This window comes from Rhinoraja longicauda, chromosome 15 (genome assembly GCF_053455715.1).
Source record: "Rhinoraja longicauda isolate Sanriku21f chromosome 15, sRhiLon1.1, whole genome shotgun sequence".
Lineage (NCBI taxonomy): Eukaryota > Metazoa > Chordata > Chondrichthyes > Rajiformes > Arhynchobatidae > Rhinoraja > Rhinoraja longicauda.
In genome coordinates, this window is record NC_135967.1 from 37,108,808 (window position 1) to 37,125,429 (window position 16,622).

The 16,622-nt window shown below is 42.1% G+C and overlaps 1 protein-coding gene across 1 annotated transcript; it reads right to left on the reverse strand.

The window, feature by feature from the left end:
• Window positions 1-2,528: 2,528 nt before the first annotated feature.
• On the reverse strand, window positions 2,529-5,996 carry snrnp35 (small nuclear ribonucleoprotein 35 (U11/U12)). Its single transcript, XM_078412500.1, has 2 exons — window positions 5,558-5,996; window positions 2,529-3,690 (listed from the first exon to the last, which is right to left on the reverse strand). Exon 2 carries the CDS (start codon window positions 3,687-3,689, stop codon window positions 2,925-2,927), a length of 765 nt encoding a protein of 254 aa, XP_078268626.1. The 5' UTR covers window position 3,690; window positions 5,558-5,996; the 3' UTR covers window positions 2,529-2,924.
• Between the last annotated feature and the right edge of the window lie 10,626 nt (window positions 5,997-16,622).

A 16,622-nucleotide genomic window follows, 5' to 3' on the forward strand; every position in this document is an offset into this window, starting at 1 on the left:
AGGTACGTGAAGAGGAAAAAAATAGTCAAGGCAAATGTGGGTCCCTTGAAGACAGAAGCAGGGGAATTTATTATGGGGAACAAAGAAATGGCAGACGAGTTAAACCGTTACTTTGGATCTGTCTTCACTGAGGAAGATACACACAATCTCCCAAATGTTCTAGGGGCTGGAGAACCTAGGGTGATGGAGGAACTGAAGGAAATCCACATTAGGCAGGAAATGGTTTTGGGTAGACTGATGGGACTGAAGGCTGATAAATCCCCAGGGCCTGATGGTCTGCATCCCAGAGTACTTAAGGAGGTGGCTCTAGAAATAGTGGAAGCATTGGAGATCATTTTTCAATGTTCTATAGATTCAGGATCAGTTCCTGTGGATTGGAGGATAGCAAATGTTATCCCACTTTTTAAGAAAGGAGGGAGAGAGAAAACGGGTAATTATAGACCAGTTAGTCTGACATCAGTGGTGGGGAAAATGCTGGAGTCAATTATAAAAGACGAAATTGCTGAGCATTTGGATAGCAGTAACGGGATCGTTCCGAGTCAGCATGGATTTACGAAGGGGAAATCATGCTTGACAAATCTACTGGAATTTTTTGAGGATGTAACTAGGAAAATTGACAAGGGAGAGTCAGTGGATGTGGTGTACCTCGACTTTCAGAAAGCCTTCGACAAGGTCCCACATAGGAGATTAGTGGGCAAAATTAGGGCACATGGTATTGGGGGTAGGGTACTGACATGGATAGAAAATTGGTTAACAGACAGAAAGCAAAGAGTGGGGATAAATGGGTCCCTTTCGGAATGGCAGGTAGTGACCAGTGGGGTACCGCAAGGTTCGGTGCTGGGACCCCAGCTATTTACGATATACATTAATGACTTAGACGGAGGGATTAAAAGTACCATTAGCAAATTTGCAGATGATACTAAGTTGGGGGGTAGTGTGAATTGTGAGGAAGATGCAATAAGGCTGCAGGGTGACCTGGACAGGTTGTGTGAGTGGGCGGATACATGGCAGATGCAGTTTAATGTAGATAAGTGTGAGGTTATTCACTTTGGAAGTAAGAATAGAAAGGCAGATTATTATCTGAATGGTGTCAAGTTAGGAGGAGGGGGAGTTCAACGAGATCTGGGTGTCCTAGTGCATCAGTCAATGAAAGGAAGCATGCAGGTTCAGCAGGCAGTGAAGAAAGCCAATGGAATGTTGGCCTTCGTAACAAGAGGAGTTGAGTATAGGAGCAAAGAGGTCCTTCTACAGTTGTACCGGGCCCTGGTGAGACCGCACCTGGAGTACTGTGTGCAGTTTTGGTCTCCAAATTTGAGGAAGGATATTCTTGCTATGGAGGGCGTGCAGCGTAGGTTCACTAGATTAATTCCCGGAATGGCGGGACTGTCGTATGTTGAAAGGCTGGAGCGATTGGGCTTGTATACACTGGAATTTAGAAGGATGAGGGGGGATCTTATTGAAACATATAAGATAATTAGGGGATTGGACACATTAGAGGCAGATAACATGTTCCCAATGTTGGGGGAGTCCAGAACAAGGGGCCACAGTTTGAGAATAAGGGGTAGGCCATTTAGAACGGAGATGAGGAAGAACTTTTTCAGTCAGAGGGTGGTGAAGGTGTGGAATTCTCTGCCTCAGAAGGCAGTGGAGGCCAGTTCGTTGGATGCTTTCAAGAGAGAGCTGGATAGAGCTCTTAAGGATAGCGGAGTGAGGGGGTATGGGGAGAAGGCAGGAACGGGGTACTGATTGATAGTGATCAGCCATGATCGCATTGAATGGCGGTGCTGGCTCGAAGGGCTGAATGGCCTACTCCTGCACCTATTGTCTATTGTCTATTGTCATCAAGTTCTGCCGGGTCCTAGTGCCCGATGAGCTCCATCAAAAAAAAATAAAAAAATTTCCTTTACCGAATTTCGAAATCCGTCGAGAAATCTCATGGGTGTGAAATGTTAAATTGTGCATTCTTAAATTGCCATATAAATGGGGTTAGGGGGGATAGATAGATCAGCCATGATTGAATGGCGGAGTAGACTTGATGGGCAGAATGGCCTAATTCTGCTCTGAGAACTTACAAACTTCACTCAATTCCTCTCCTTTTCACATCCTGGGAGATGTTATAGAAATTCTTAGTTTAGTGTAGTTTAGAAATACAGTGTGGAAACAGGCCCTTTGGCCCTCCTACACACGAGGGACAATTTACAGAAACTTAATAACCTACAAACACTCACGTCTTTGGAATGTGGGAGGAAACCGGAGATAAAACTAGAAAATACTGAGCAGGGACAGCAACAGCTGTGGAAAGAGCAACAGTTAATATTTTAGCTGGATTCTTTGTGGAAATTGACACGGGTTTCTGATCCTAAGTATCAATAGTTTCTCTTTCCACGGATACTATCTTCCAGCATTTGTCAGTGTTCCAGTATTTTCAACTATTATTTTAAGCCGCTTTCCAGCAGCTGTCGTTCTGTGATTTCCATGTAAATAAAGTTTGATCCATGACCTTTATTAATAGTTATTTATTCCACTGGAGCAACAATTGCAGAGGCATATTTGGATTTCAGTGAAGTTCAAGATGGGCAGTTTGTTTTCTGATCACCATCCAGTAACAGACAAAGCTGCTGGATCATCATCCCATTTGTTAAAATCTTTAAAAATGGCCAGTTAAGCATAATACAGAAGGATCATTGATATCCAAATACTACGTGGAAACTTAAGGGAAATATGTTATATTGTGTATACAAATACAATATAACATTGAGAAAATTGACTCTCCAATAACATACCTTGTTACAAATGAATGGCGATCAAATATTTCAAAAGACCACAACATACATTTAAATAAAAAGGTTAGGCAGACCATGGCAGGATAGTATTTGTTGTGAATTTTTATCTTTCCCTGCAGGGGATAATAAAGGTAACAGCTTCTATCGCCGTGTTTTATGCCTCTCCCTACGTTGGTGTCTGTCTTCATCTTTATGTCGATCTTCATCTCTTTGGCGTTTATGATCCCTTTCCCTGCTTCTGTATCGGTCTCTATCTCCATCGTGCTTTTCTCTTTCCTCGCCCCGCTCCTCTCTTCGCCTCTCCCGATCTCGACTTCTCTCCCATTGCCAGTTATCCCTTGTTCGATCCAGTTTATCAACTGGTCCCTCTGTGTACAGTTCTGCTTTCAGTGCTGGCAGACTGAAAGGCTTCCTAAAGGGACGATCCCTCCCACCAAACCGCAGCTGGCCGGATTCCTTTTTGCCTCCTAATCCTCCACCAAATCTCCGTGGGACCCATCCTTTTAAAGTCCGTTCCAATTCAAAATCCACAAATATTTCATTTTGGTCCACCACTAGTTTATTGCTGTCCCGATGAGCCTTTAATAATGAACGTTCGTCCTTGTATTCGATGAAACCATAGCATTTGGAAAACCCTGTGACAATGTCACGCACAAGCCTCAGTCTACGGATGTCTCCAAATCTAAGGAAGGTCTCTTTTAACTTTTCCTCAGATGTCTGAGGATTCAACCTGGAGACAAAGAGGGTCAGGTGAGGATCTCCTATGACGCCCTTATTCGGCCTGTACTTGCCTGCAATTGCCCTCGAAACTGCTCGGTCATGGGGCTCCTCGTCCGTTCCATCGATGCTTCCAGCTTTCAGTGGATTGTATTGTTTTGCAATTGGAGTCCAAAGCTCATTCATCATGCTGAAACACAAACAAATATTGGAGTAAACCAACAGAAGGTTTTTTTAAATTATCTGTGTCATGCTCAACTGCAACTGTTGTATCATGCCTTGGTCCAAGAGCCTTGGTACAAAGAGATACAATGAACAACAATAAGGGTCTCAACCTAAAACGTCACCTATTCTTTTTCTCCAGAGATTCTGCTTGATCTGAGTTACTCCAGCCTTTGTGGCTGTCTTTCGTTTAAACCAGCACCAGCATCTGCAGATCCTCCCTACACAATATGGGCATTAAGTGGATGTTGTAATAATCTTGTGCAGAATCCACTAACACAGATATGGATAACAACCTGGATCCATGCATGGCATTAGCACCACAGCTCAAGACAACCTTTTTTTCACATAATATTGGCACATGATCTCTACAATAAACAATGAGCAGAAATCATGAGCACTTTCCACTTCCCAGTCCAAATAAAATAGTAAAAGGATTTTAGTTATTTCTTTACATGACGGGCTCCCAAGGTTAGCACTACCTTAACTCAACTCTGGAGCGTTCTTGCCTGTTACAATTTAACACAGGCCATTGTTCTGAGCTTGAAAATTGTGTTTTTCTTTGGGGCTGTGACTGGGGCTGTTTTTCACGGTCTATTTCAAATTCATAATGTCCTATTGAAACTGTTAGTCGCTATATGGTTACCATACAGCTGTGAGAAAAGGAGCACATATCTTATTTCATAGCTAAATATGAATACAGAAATATAGTGAAGAACATGTTACAAACTCAACTTTCTAATTTTTATTTGAACATCCTAATTACTGTGTTCATTCGTCAAATTTTTTTTCTTTGGGCTTGCATTTGTAGTTTCAGACAATCAATTTTACAGAACTTTGCATATATTAACAATGTACATTAGGTGGCAGTGCAGCTCTATTGGAGAATAGTGGTGGTGGTGAGACCAATCACATGTATCCACCGATTTATTCACAAAATGCTGGAGTAACTCAGCAGGTCAGGCAGCATCTCGGGAGAGAAGGAATGGGTGACGTTTCGGGTCAAGACCCTTCTTCAGACATGTATCTACCGTCTGAAGAAGGGTCTCGACCCGATACATCACCCATTCCTTCTCCCCAGAGATGCTGCCTGTCCCACTGAGTTACTCCAGCTTTACGTGTCCATCTATCACTTGCCAGGTTTTGTCCCACCCCCACCTTTCTTTTCCAGCTTTCCCCTCCCTACTACATCAGTCCCAACCTAAAATGTTGCCTGTGCATGTCCTCCACAGATGTTGCCTGACCCACTGAGTTCCTTCAGAACAGTGTGTTAATTACACATATATGTCCACTCCCAGACCATGTCTTGCTTTAGTTTATACATGGCACAAATTCACAACTCAGGAGGATTTTTTAAAAGCATTAATTCAAAAATGTAAAACAGGTATTTGAGTAAAATAGAACATAAATACTAATTGATGTGCGCAAATGGACCTCATACCTTGACTATTCAATAATGTAATATTCTAACTTTGCTTGTATCTCAAAATTTTCTCCCCTTAAAGTTGCAGAAGTTTGGAGTGTGTTTGCATAAAAAGAACACTAAATCTGGTCAAATAAAATCCACAACGATGTACTCGACAGCAGAAACCAATAAATAACTGTCAGCAAGCTTAGCTGCCATCGAGAAGATGTGCAAATGTTGAATGGTCAGGAGCCAAGAGCTACTAGCCTCTGGGGCAAGGGGGTTTCATGTAAAGACAGGTGCTAACACCACTGAGCAAAACAGTGTTGAGTGTATAGGCATTAAAAACGTATGAAGACAATTTGTACGGTATTTATTTTTGTATATATTTTTTTATTCCGAATAAAGTTTATTTAAAATAAACACTCACCCTTAAAAATGAAGAGACTCAGCTGCAGAATCCCCAGGCTGCTCCTCCGTCCTGTCCACTTATCCACTGAATTGCTGGAAAATCCTTAGAAATAAACCTTGGTCCTGTATTTTTAAACAAGTATTGCAGTAATTTTAAGTTGAATGCAACACAGAAGTTCAGGTAGAGTGGCCTTGGGTGCAATGCACAGTCGCGGGGGAGCAGCAGTTGCAGCAAAGGCTGGGGGAGGCGGCAGGGCCTCCTCTCTCGGGGGGAGGCGGCAGGGCTCCTCTCTCGGGGGAAGGCGAGGCGACCAGAGAGAAACCCACCCGCCGGGCGCCCGTGTTCAGCAGTGGGTGGGTGATTGATCAATCCAGAAGCAAGTTTCACTGGAGACCTGGGGGCGCCATATCCAGGTCCAGGTCCGGCAGTCCCACGCTCCGACTCGCCCGCTGCAGGTAGAGAATGGTTCCGCCTGTGAACTGGCACCTTGAGGAGAAGCGAGAATTCATTCATTTTCTCCACACCCTTCTTCAGAAAACCTTTATTGCTTTCTAACTTTTTGTCGCCTGTCAACTTACAAATAGAATTTAAACTTCTCCAGGATAATTTCCTGCAAATTGCAAATGTTAGAGTCTCCAAAACCTGATGTAAGCCTGGGCCATTCACAATTTTCCTGCTGGCTTTGATTTGTCCTTTTGCACACATTTCAATCATTTGTTCCATGTAGCTTTTCATACCTATAAATTTCCCTTTCCCCTGTCTCTCAGTCTGAAGAAGGATCTCGACTCGAAATGTCACCTATTTCTTTTATCCAGAGATGCTGCCTGACCCGCTGAGTTACTCCAGCTTTTGGTGTCTATCTTTGGTGTAAACCAGCAGCTGCAGTTCCTTCCTGCTCACCTGTTTCTGGCCTACAATTGTTCATAGTCCAGCAATTAAAAAATTCTTATCCTCATTTTTAATCCCTACAAGATTTTGGGATCTAAATCTTATTGAACAAAAAACTAAGTGCTGGAGGAGCTCAGCGGGTCCGTCAGCATCTGTGGAGGTGAAAGTTATTGTCCCTCCAGTGTCAGGGTGAGGTGTCAGGGGTTATGGGGAGAAGGCAGGAGAATGGGGTAGAGAGGGAGATAGGTCGGCCATGATTAAATGGCGGAGTAGACTTGATGAACTGAATGGCCTAATTCCACTCCTATCACTTCTGAACTCCAAAGACGCTGCTCGATCTATTGAGTTTCTCCAGCAGTTTGTTCGTCAACTTTTGCATCGTGTAATGTTACATAAGGTGGGTCACCCTCAAATCCCATTGATGTACATGAAGTATTTCAAAGGAAAAGTAGCAGCATAAACCGACTATTCGGATGGAGGGCCACACGCTCAAGTAAAAAAAAAAAAAAAAGATTTAACGTGGAGAAGTTTTCCATAATTTAAGCTGCAGAAGACGTGGCTGCTAAAGGCAGGTTGATGGAGATTTAGTTGCTTTCCTGAGGTTCGATTTAGTTTAGTTTATTGTCACATGTACCGAACTTTTGTTGCGTGCTAACCAGTCAGCAGAAAGACAATACGTGATTACAATCAATCCATTTACAGTGATCTTGGAGTGTTGTAGGACGAGAAGGTTAGTAATAAGATTGAGAAGTCTTGTAGGGATTTTGAAATGAGAATAAGAATGTTTAAATTGTCGTATTACCGGACTTGGAACAACTGTAGGCCAGATACAGGTGAATGGGATGTTAATATGGCTGGCAGAATTATGAATGGACATCAGTTGGGAGGATTGCAGGAAAACAATGGAATGAGCAAGTGCTGATGTAACAAATATCATTAATATTTCTGCTGCAGTACACACTATATCAACTGCAACTGTACTGCATTGTCAGCATTTAGTGAAATTGATTATTCTCTCACTCTCCACTTTACATCATCCATCCCTTGTTGCATCAACCAGATGTGACTCTTGCTGAGCTGAAAGTAAGACTTTGTAGCAATGATTGTGACTGGTCACATATATCAAACTGTCATCAGACAGGTTCAGAAAACAAAGATGCAACTTGATATAAATCACACAGCCAAGCCAAGTACTTTGATTGATTGGTTGAAGATACGACATGAAAACAGGCACTTCGGCCCACTGAGTTCACACCGACCACCTGTGCCACTAGTTCTACATTATTCCACTTTTGCATCCATGCCCTGCACATTGGGGGCAATTTACGCATGCCGATTAACTTACAAACCCACATGGCTTTGGGATGTGGGAGGAAACCGGAGTTTAGTTTAGTCTCAAAACTAAGTCTTCGTCTTAGTCTAGTCTCTAAACTAAACTAAACACCGGGAGGAAACCCACATGGTCACAGGGAGAGCGTGCAAACTCCACACAGACAGTACCTGAGGTCATAATTGAACTTAGGCCTCTGGCACTATGCGGCTGCAGTTCTTTCAGCTATGCCACTGTACTGCCCTCTTCTAAATTTAAATGCTTGAAATCCAAACAATTATTTTGTAACTTAGAGACCCATTAACTAACAGGATCACCTCCCATAGCAGAAGTGCCATTGTAGTAAAACTTGAAATATAAATAGCCAATGCTTTTGGTCTTGAGGGCACTGAATAGAATGGAATCTTTTCAGGAAGCTCGATGGGAGGATGAATAGTCAAGGCAGCCATAGGAGTCCATTGCCTTGGATTGGAAGTTAGTCTCGAACCTATCCCCTGAGAAGGAGACAGAGGAATCCAGAGAGGGAAGTGAAGAGCCAGGGACTGACCATGTAGAACGTGAAAGCAGGGTACAAAATGATAACTTGGACCCATGCCAGTTCCACTAGTTACATCTTTGCTCTGAGTCAGTCAGTCGAGTCGAAGGGGATGTTTTTTGTTGCGAGAAGGAGTTTAATTAATGTGTTGGTGAAGGGAAACTGCGATTTTTCTGTTCAAGGTAGGAGAGCCATTGAATGCTCCTGGTATCGGAGGAAGCGGTAAAGAGATTCACCACAATTGAAAACTTTGATGGCTTTACCTTGCACTAAACGTCATTCCCTTATCATGCTTCTATACAGTGTAAATGGTAATCATGTATTGTCTTTCCGCTGTAATCATGTATTGTCTTTCCACTGACTGGATAGCACACAACAAAAGCTTTTCACTGTACCTCGGTACACATGACAATAAACTAAACTGATAAACACTTGCAAATGTGCACAGTATATATAGAATGAAACCTATCCTGCTGATGAAATTTGATAGTACAGACCACTGGCATGCTGAAATAAACCACACTTGACTGCTCTGGGGAAATCCTCCAGTATTCTGTCGAGAGAACACAAGATTTGTGGTGATCTGCTATATTCCAACCAGGCTTCAAATTATGAGGGAACAATCCATGCCACCGGTTTTACTGTGACTGGCTGAAGATTAAGTGTCTGAAAGGATGAGGAGTAGATGGAGGTGGAGGGAAGGAGGTAGTAACGCCAACCAATCCTTTTGCGCTGCCTCTGGAAAGACGTTTTGCATCACCAACAGTCCCTCACCTTAGTGTCATTGCCCATCACATATCTTCTTCATAAGTAATAGGAGTAGAATTAGGCCATTCGGCCCATCAAGTTTACTCCGCCATTCAATTATGGCTGATCAGTTTCTCCCTCCTAACCCAATTCTCCTCCTGTCTCCCCATAACCTCTGACACCTGTACTAATCAAGAATCTAGTGATGACCACATGGTAAAATAAAACCCACCACAAAATATAGATTAAAATTATAAATCAAGTAAATATATTTTACTTATAGCCTTCTGTTTGTCATCCTATGCAATCGGCTCGGTCTTGTAAGTACCATCCCCTAACTAAGTATTCTTGTGCAATACTATTGCAGTGCTTAGAACAAATCTGATGGATGCTGCTGACATTCAGTAGAGGAGGCTGCGAAAGGTCTTAGAAGGTGACCTTGAATAACTTAGAGTCTAGACACGAGGCCAGGAAGGGCAACAGTCCAGAGCTGCCTGCAAGCTGCCAGGTTATATCAAGGGCATTGGCAGAATGATAGGAGAAAAAGCACAAAATGTTCCTTCCTGAAAGAAAGACGAGATTTGTGCTTCACTGACCTAATGCCACTTTCTCAGGGTAGATCCTTGCCAATACTAATAACATATTAGAGTACAGATTACTGGACTGCTGTAAAGTGCTATAAGTCCCCATGCATCTGTAATCCATAGAAATGTTGCCAGTAGTCAGAACCTTTAGGGCGGCACAGTGGAGTGGTAGAGTTGCTGCCTTACAGCGGCAGAGACCCGGGTTCAATCCTGACTACGGGTGCTTGTCTGTACGGAGTTTGTACTTTCTCCCCTTGACCTGCATGGGTTTTCTCCGCGATCTCCGGTTTCCTCCCACATTCCAAAGACATACCGGTTTGTAGGCTAATTGGCTTAATATAATTGTAAATAGTCCCCAGTGTGTAGGATAGTGTAAGTGTGCAGGGATCGCTGGTCGGCGCAGACACGGAGGGCCTAAGGATCTGTTTCTGCTCTTTATCTCTAAACTAAACTAAACTATACTAAACGCAACTGCAACAATCAGGCTCTGAATGGCTGCTGCTTCTACTTCAATAGAGGCTACATCATTATTCAGACGCTAAAGTGTGCAAATGGAGTGGTCAGCGGTTGTGGGCTAGAATGGATGGGCTTTAAGTTATACACAAAACTCTTAAGCTCAATGGGTCAAAATGGGTTATTCAACTTTTTCATTCATTGATTCATTCATTCACAGGCAAATGGGACTAACCGAAATAAGCAAGTGGTCGGTATGGACTAATTTGGACTTTAGGGCCTGTTATTGCACCGTATGGCTCTATGATTCTAAGTTGCTGTTGACCATCTCCCATTTCTTTATCAATGACACCAGCCTTCTAGCAGGCTTCCCAATGCGTTTAATTGTTCAAGTTGTCTTGCCTTCTCTAAGGCCAACACCCTTCCTCCACCCTAGTCATTTTTCCCTTCCTCCACCCTAGCTTTTTGACCCCCTTCGCCACCCTAGTCATTTGTTCCCTTTCTCCGCCCTTGTTATCAACGACTAATACTCCCCTCCCCTTGCCCCCTTCCTCCACCCTAGACGTATGTCCATATCCACAGTTCCCCACATTGTATCACTCTTGAGGTCACACCTTCCCTATCCAACAATTGGCTTACCAGGGCACCACCCTGCCTGAGGTCATTTGTTGCCGGCCTGATTTGTCTTCGTTTTTTCTCGTTTCCAGCTCTTCCCCATCTCCTACTTTCAGTCGGAAGAAGGGTGCCGTCTCCAAACATCGCCTACCCTTTTTCTCCAGAGATGCTGCCTGACCCATTGAGTTACTCCATCACTTTGTGTCTATCTTTTCTATTAAATCCTCACCTGAATCCTGTGGAGCAGAACTCAAATTTATGATACTGCACCAACATTGTCTTGATTCATACAAAAAAGTGGTTGTTTGAATGAAGTATGGATTTAAACTTCCAATCATTACCAAACAGATGCCAAACTGGGAAAAAGGAGGAACATTATAAAAACTGTAAATAGTTGTATGGATAAATGCATTTGTATTTTATTAAATGTATGATTAATTACGTTTAACAAGACATCCTCATTCATTCTGCAAAGAAATCCGGTATTTAATGGATAATAGTGGGCATTGTATTGAGTGTTTAATGGGTTTCCTGGCTCCTTCCCCCTGTCTTGCAGAGTGCTAACAATAATCTTTCCAAAGGACAATGGACAAAGAGCAAAAAGCTCTCAGCAAGCGAGAAGAATGACCTTTCAAGACACACAGTCCTCCAAAAATGATTTTTCTCAATGTATTATCATTAAAAACAGATATAACAAATATATCATGTTGATATGATACGAATGAAAGTTTATGGCTGATCTTATTTTCATTATTCACTGATATTTATTGCATTACTGGAATTTCACTTCAAAGAGGTAATAAAATCCATATTACTAATTGTCACAACTAATGTACACTACATATGATTATATTATAAATATTACACTGTAATAATTTGATTCAAAGTTAGTATTATCAGTCACTCCAACGGTTCAACATTATTAATGTAATCATTGTTTACAAGGTTGGACTAGGTGTTAGTCGGCATCTACCGTGGGGAGCATCTCTGGTAACGCTCATACTGATGCACCCTGACACTGCCAGCTGATGAGTGCATAATAAATGTCAAAGCACAGTGGTGCAGAGGTAGAGTTGCTGCCTCGCAGCGTCAGAGATCCGGGTTCGATCCTGACTGCGGGCACTGTCACTACCGTCTTGTACGTTCTCCCTGTGATCCCGTGGGTTTTCTCCTGGTGCCCCGGTTTCCTCCCACATTCCAAAGACGTGCAGGTTTGTGGGCTAATTGGCTTAAATTGCCCCCAGTGGTTCGAATGCACAAGTGGGATAACACAGAACTAGTGTACAGGTGATCTTTGGTCGGCTTGGACTCGGTGGGCAGTAGGAGCTGTTTCCATGTTGTATCTCCAGTCTAAACTAAACTAAACAATCGAAAGAAGGCAGGAAAAATATTTGGATAACAAATCAGAAATAACAATGGCATGACATGGGTGATTTTATTTTCAATGGATAGATCAAGGCAAAAGTAACACGAATAGCAAAGCAGTGGAATGGCACTCTTAATGTATCTAGGACTGGCTTCTAAATCTGTACTGATAAAATAAGTGGAGGGTTTAGGAGATAATAGAAACAACAGTGGCAGTAAAATTCCATTGAGCATTTGACAGCAAAATGGCTAAAAGGAATATTTAAATTGATGTGAAGAACGGCATCATTTGAACATAGTGCTTTTGAACATCAAGGCCGGAATGTTCTGCCACGTTCCCCACGTAACCACATTCATCCTCCCTAGCTTCTTTGTGGTGCTGCAGCCTCAGGAGACCACAACCAGCCTCTTCAAGTATAAAAGCTGCATTTTCTCCATGAAAATTCCCAACCGTGCCAACCAATTTCTTGTTCCTGAACAAAGTCGGGCTGCCTGAGTGTACGCACGCATCTTGGATGCAATCCAGCACTTAAAATTAGATGTCTGGTGACAAAAAGCAGTCCAAGCTTTCAAAGTTCAGATTGTGGTAATGAGCTACAAGGACTCCTTTCCTTATTTTGATGAGATTAACACATTCCTAACTACTTAAGGTGGATGGTAATCTGGAAAATGATCGGAAGGAAGGAAAGTTATGGTAACTTTTCAATCTGCTTGCCCCAGTTTAAAATATAATCAGTGAATGTTCAAGATAGGAGGGGAGAAGGGACAGAATGGAGGAAGACCCTGGGCTCGAAAGTTCGACCACAAACTGTGATAGAAGCAGAATCCATTATTGTTCTGACAACACATGAATAAATAATTGATGGTTTCGCATAAATGATGCAAAATGATCCCGAGTAGTGTACATGCTAAAAATCAAGAACTTTCTTTCAATTCACACAAGGAGAATGTCCACCTGAGTGAGTTCCTCATAACTTGCTGATTTTAGTTTAGTTTAGTTTAGAGATACAGCATTGAAACTTGCCCTTAGGCCCACCGAGTCCGCACTGACCATCGATCCCCGCAAACTAACACTATCCTACACACACTAGGGTTAATTTACAATTGTACTGATGCCAATTAACCTACAAACATGTACGTCTTTGGAATGTGGGAAGAAACCGGAGCACCCAGAGAAAACCCACACAGGGAGAACGTACAAACACTATACAGACAGGCACCTGTAGTCAGGATCGAACACGGGTCTCTGGCGCTGTAAGGCAGAAAACTCTACTGCTGCACCATCATGCTGCCCCTGAAACCTTAACCCCAGAACATTCAGCATCATCAGGGGAAGGGGGAGAAAGTGAGAGCAAAAGGAGCTTTTGCAAATATCTGCAATTTATAACATAAGAATTCAAGTTCTATCAAATGGAAACTTATGCATCAAAAGTTTAGCATGATGCATTAAGCATGCAAAATGAATGAGCATTGCTTTTGATATGAAAGGTTTATTTATCAGTGTTGAATCAATGACACTTCTGTCCAAGATGTGATGAATAAACAATACTTTTGCATACAAGATCTTCTTTGTTCAGTCAATGTTACTGTTATATATATTACGTCTATAAACTAAATATATTGAAAATACTTATGTGATTTTATTTTTGTAAAATTACATTGGTTTAATGGCATGTTGTTCAGCTCCTTAATTGAATCTCAAGATGAAAATATTATATAAAATCTATAATAAATATTGCTGTACACAATAATTGAATGAAGTGAGAAATTGCTTTGTCAAACGGTGTCAATAGAATACAGATACATTTGAGATGTGTTTTGGGTGCCTGAAATTGAATTGTAAGGTAATATTCATTGGTTGACTTAAATTCAAATAGAAATAAATAAATTATCATGCCTTAAGATGTTTTATCTACAATAGTGATGATACTGGGAAAGTAATGCTGATCCATACTGCATTTGTCAGGAAGTAGTCACAGTGGCACAGCTGCTGCCTCACAGCACCTGAGACCTGGGTTCGATCCTGACCTCGGGTGCAGCCTTTGTGGAGTCTGTATGTTCTCGTTATGACTGTGTTAGTTTTCTCTGGCTGCTCCAGCTTCCTGTCACGTCCCAAAGACGAGCAGGCATTTAGGTTACCTGGCCTCTGTAGATTGCCCCGAATGTGCAAGGAGTGTATGCGAAAGTGGGATGACACAGAACTAGTGTGAATGGGTGATCGATAGTCAGTGTGGTCTCGGGGCACCAAAGAACCTGTTTCCATGCTGTGTCTTTCAATCAATCAAAAAGGATCGCAAAACTGCATCTTTTCTCAATCGCCCCAAAGTAGCTACTGCAATAGATAGCCTAAATACTCATCCTGGTGGTACTGTTTATCCTCTGCTATCAAATTCAAGAAGCCATTCTTCATGTGTTAATCTGGACAAATGTATTCGTTGTATGTGACACACACCCCAAACAGGAAAAGAAAGAGAATAGTGAAAGGAATATGGCCAGGGTTATAATTGCTTGAGTTGTAAGATTTGTTTGTAGTGAAAGATTATCAATATTCAATTTTCAACAGGCAAGCCTGAAAGATAAGGTTGAAAATGAGTTCATAATTTAGATGTTCAAAGAAAAAAAATCTGTTTTTCAGTTTCTTTCTTAGAAATTCCTGCTGTTTTAGCAGTGATAGTTGTTTCTGAGAGAATCCATCTTAGAAAAAATGAAAAGGGAAGTTATCCCTCAAGGGAATCAAGGGAAGAATTGTACCTCCTGAAAGAATGTATAATGGTACTACCATGGATCACTCTCCACTCACAATGTGGGGAATGAATAATCATGGAATACATTTTTAATTGTAGTGAATATTGCATTTCTATCTATAGAGTATGCTGTTGCCATTGTTCGCAGATGTTTCCTCTCGATTTCAAAATCTAAATGCAGATTAAGAAATTGTTTTTAAACTTTGTTCTGTGAGGAAATAATGCTGTGTTCCCCATGGCTTTTACTTCAATCGTGCCTCAGATGGCCACGCCCCAGTCTTTTGCTTAAGCAAGTCCAATGTTACTTGTCTGACGAAGGGTCTCGACCCAAAACTTCACCCATTCCTTCTATCCCGAGACGCTGCCGGTCCTGCTGTGTTATTCCAGCATTTTGTGTCTATCTTTGGTTTAAACCAGCATCTGCAGTTCCTTCCTACAACCAATGTATCTTACATTTGCATCAAATACATTTCAGCAATTTCTGGCCAAATCTGTTTTTCCTTCAATTTATTGGCATTTTCTCCCATTAACCACCCAAATCCTTTACCGTTTGAGCCGTTTTACTTTCTTCTTGTCTTTGAATGCTTACACAATCTTTATATACCATCAAGTCATTTTTCTTGAAGAGTAATTGTCCTATTTTTTTCTTTCACAGGTTTGGAATTTTGCCCATTGACAGCTGAATTGCTCTGGAGGAGTTAAAACTGCCTGTGTGTAGGTCACATGACGCATAGTTTACAATAGACTGGGACAGACTAGGTGGACCAGCAGGTCTTTTCCCAAATATAATAATAATATCTTTGGTTATCTCTGTGAGTTTTTTCAAGAAACTGGTTTATGTATTCTTGATCTTATTATCTGCTTATCTGTTTTTGGTTTTTAAAACAGTTTTTTTTTCTTTGGCAGCCCCTCAGGATCAATGGTGACCCTTTACCACTCTGGTTCTGAGGTAGCTGATGAGGCCAATGTAGAAAGCATTGATTCTTGACCAAGGTGATCGCTTTGCTGAACACCTTCGCTCAGTCCGCCTGGGCCTACGTGATCTCCCGGTTGCCACAAACTGTAACTCCCCTGTCCCATTCACATACTGACCTTTCTGTCCTGGGCCTCCTCTACATGCAAATTGGATGAACTGTACCTCATATTTCACTTGGGTAGCTTACAACCCAGAAGTATGATTTTGATTTCTCTAATTTCAATTAACTCTTGCATTCCCTCGCGCTCTCTCTGTCCCTCCCCCACTCTAGTCGTCCAGCTAGTTCCACTGTTCACATCCATTTATCCTTTCGTTATCACCTCTTCCACAGCCAACAATGGACCATTGTGAGCTCCAACTTTCCTTGGTTTCCCTCTTACCTGACTCTCAGTCTGAAGAAGGGCCTCGAACTGAAATGCCGCCTATTCCTTTTCTTCAGAGATGCTGCCCGACCCGCTGAGATACTCCAGCGTTTTGTGTCTATCTGCATTACGTTTGCTGAGTTTCACTGTTTGTATCACTCGTTATCACCTTCCCCACAGCCAACAATAGATCATTGTGGGCTCCACCTTTTCCTGATCATAGTTGTTTTTTGCAATATCTTTAATTCATTTGTTCTATGTACCTTCTAAATCTCTCAGCTCCCTCTCCCCTGAATCTCAGTCCGAGGAAGGGTCTCGACCCGTAACATGACATATTCATTTTTCTCCAGAGATGCTGCCTGACCCACTGAGTTACTCCAAGACCTCGTGACTTGACTATCTATATAATCACCCAGTCCCTTGGCAACCCAGAGGAAGAATCGGGGACTACATTTCCCAGAAACCGTGCGGGCATGAGCGGAAG

Bases quoted from the DNA above. Each gene is read 5' to 3' on its own strand.
- snrnp35 (XM_078412500.1), bottom strand. From the start codon at position 3,689: ATGATGAATGAGCTTTGGACTCCAATTGCAAAACAATACAATCCACTG.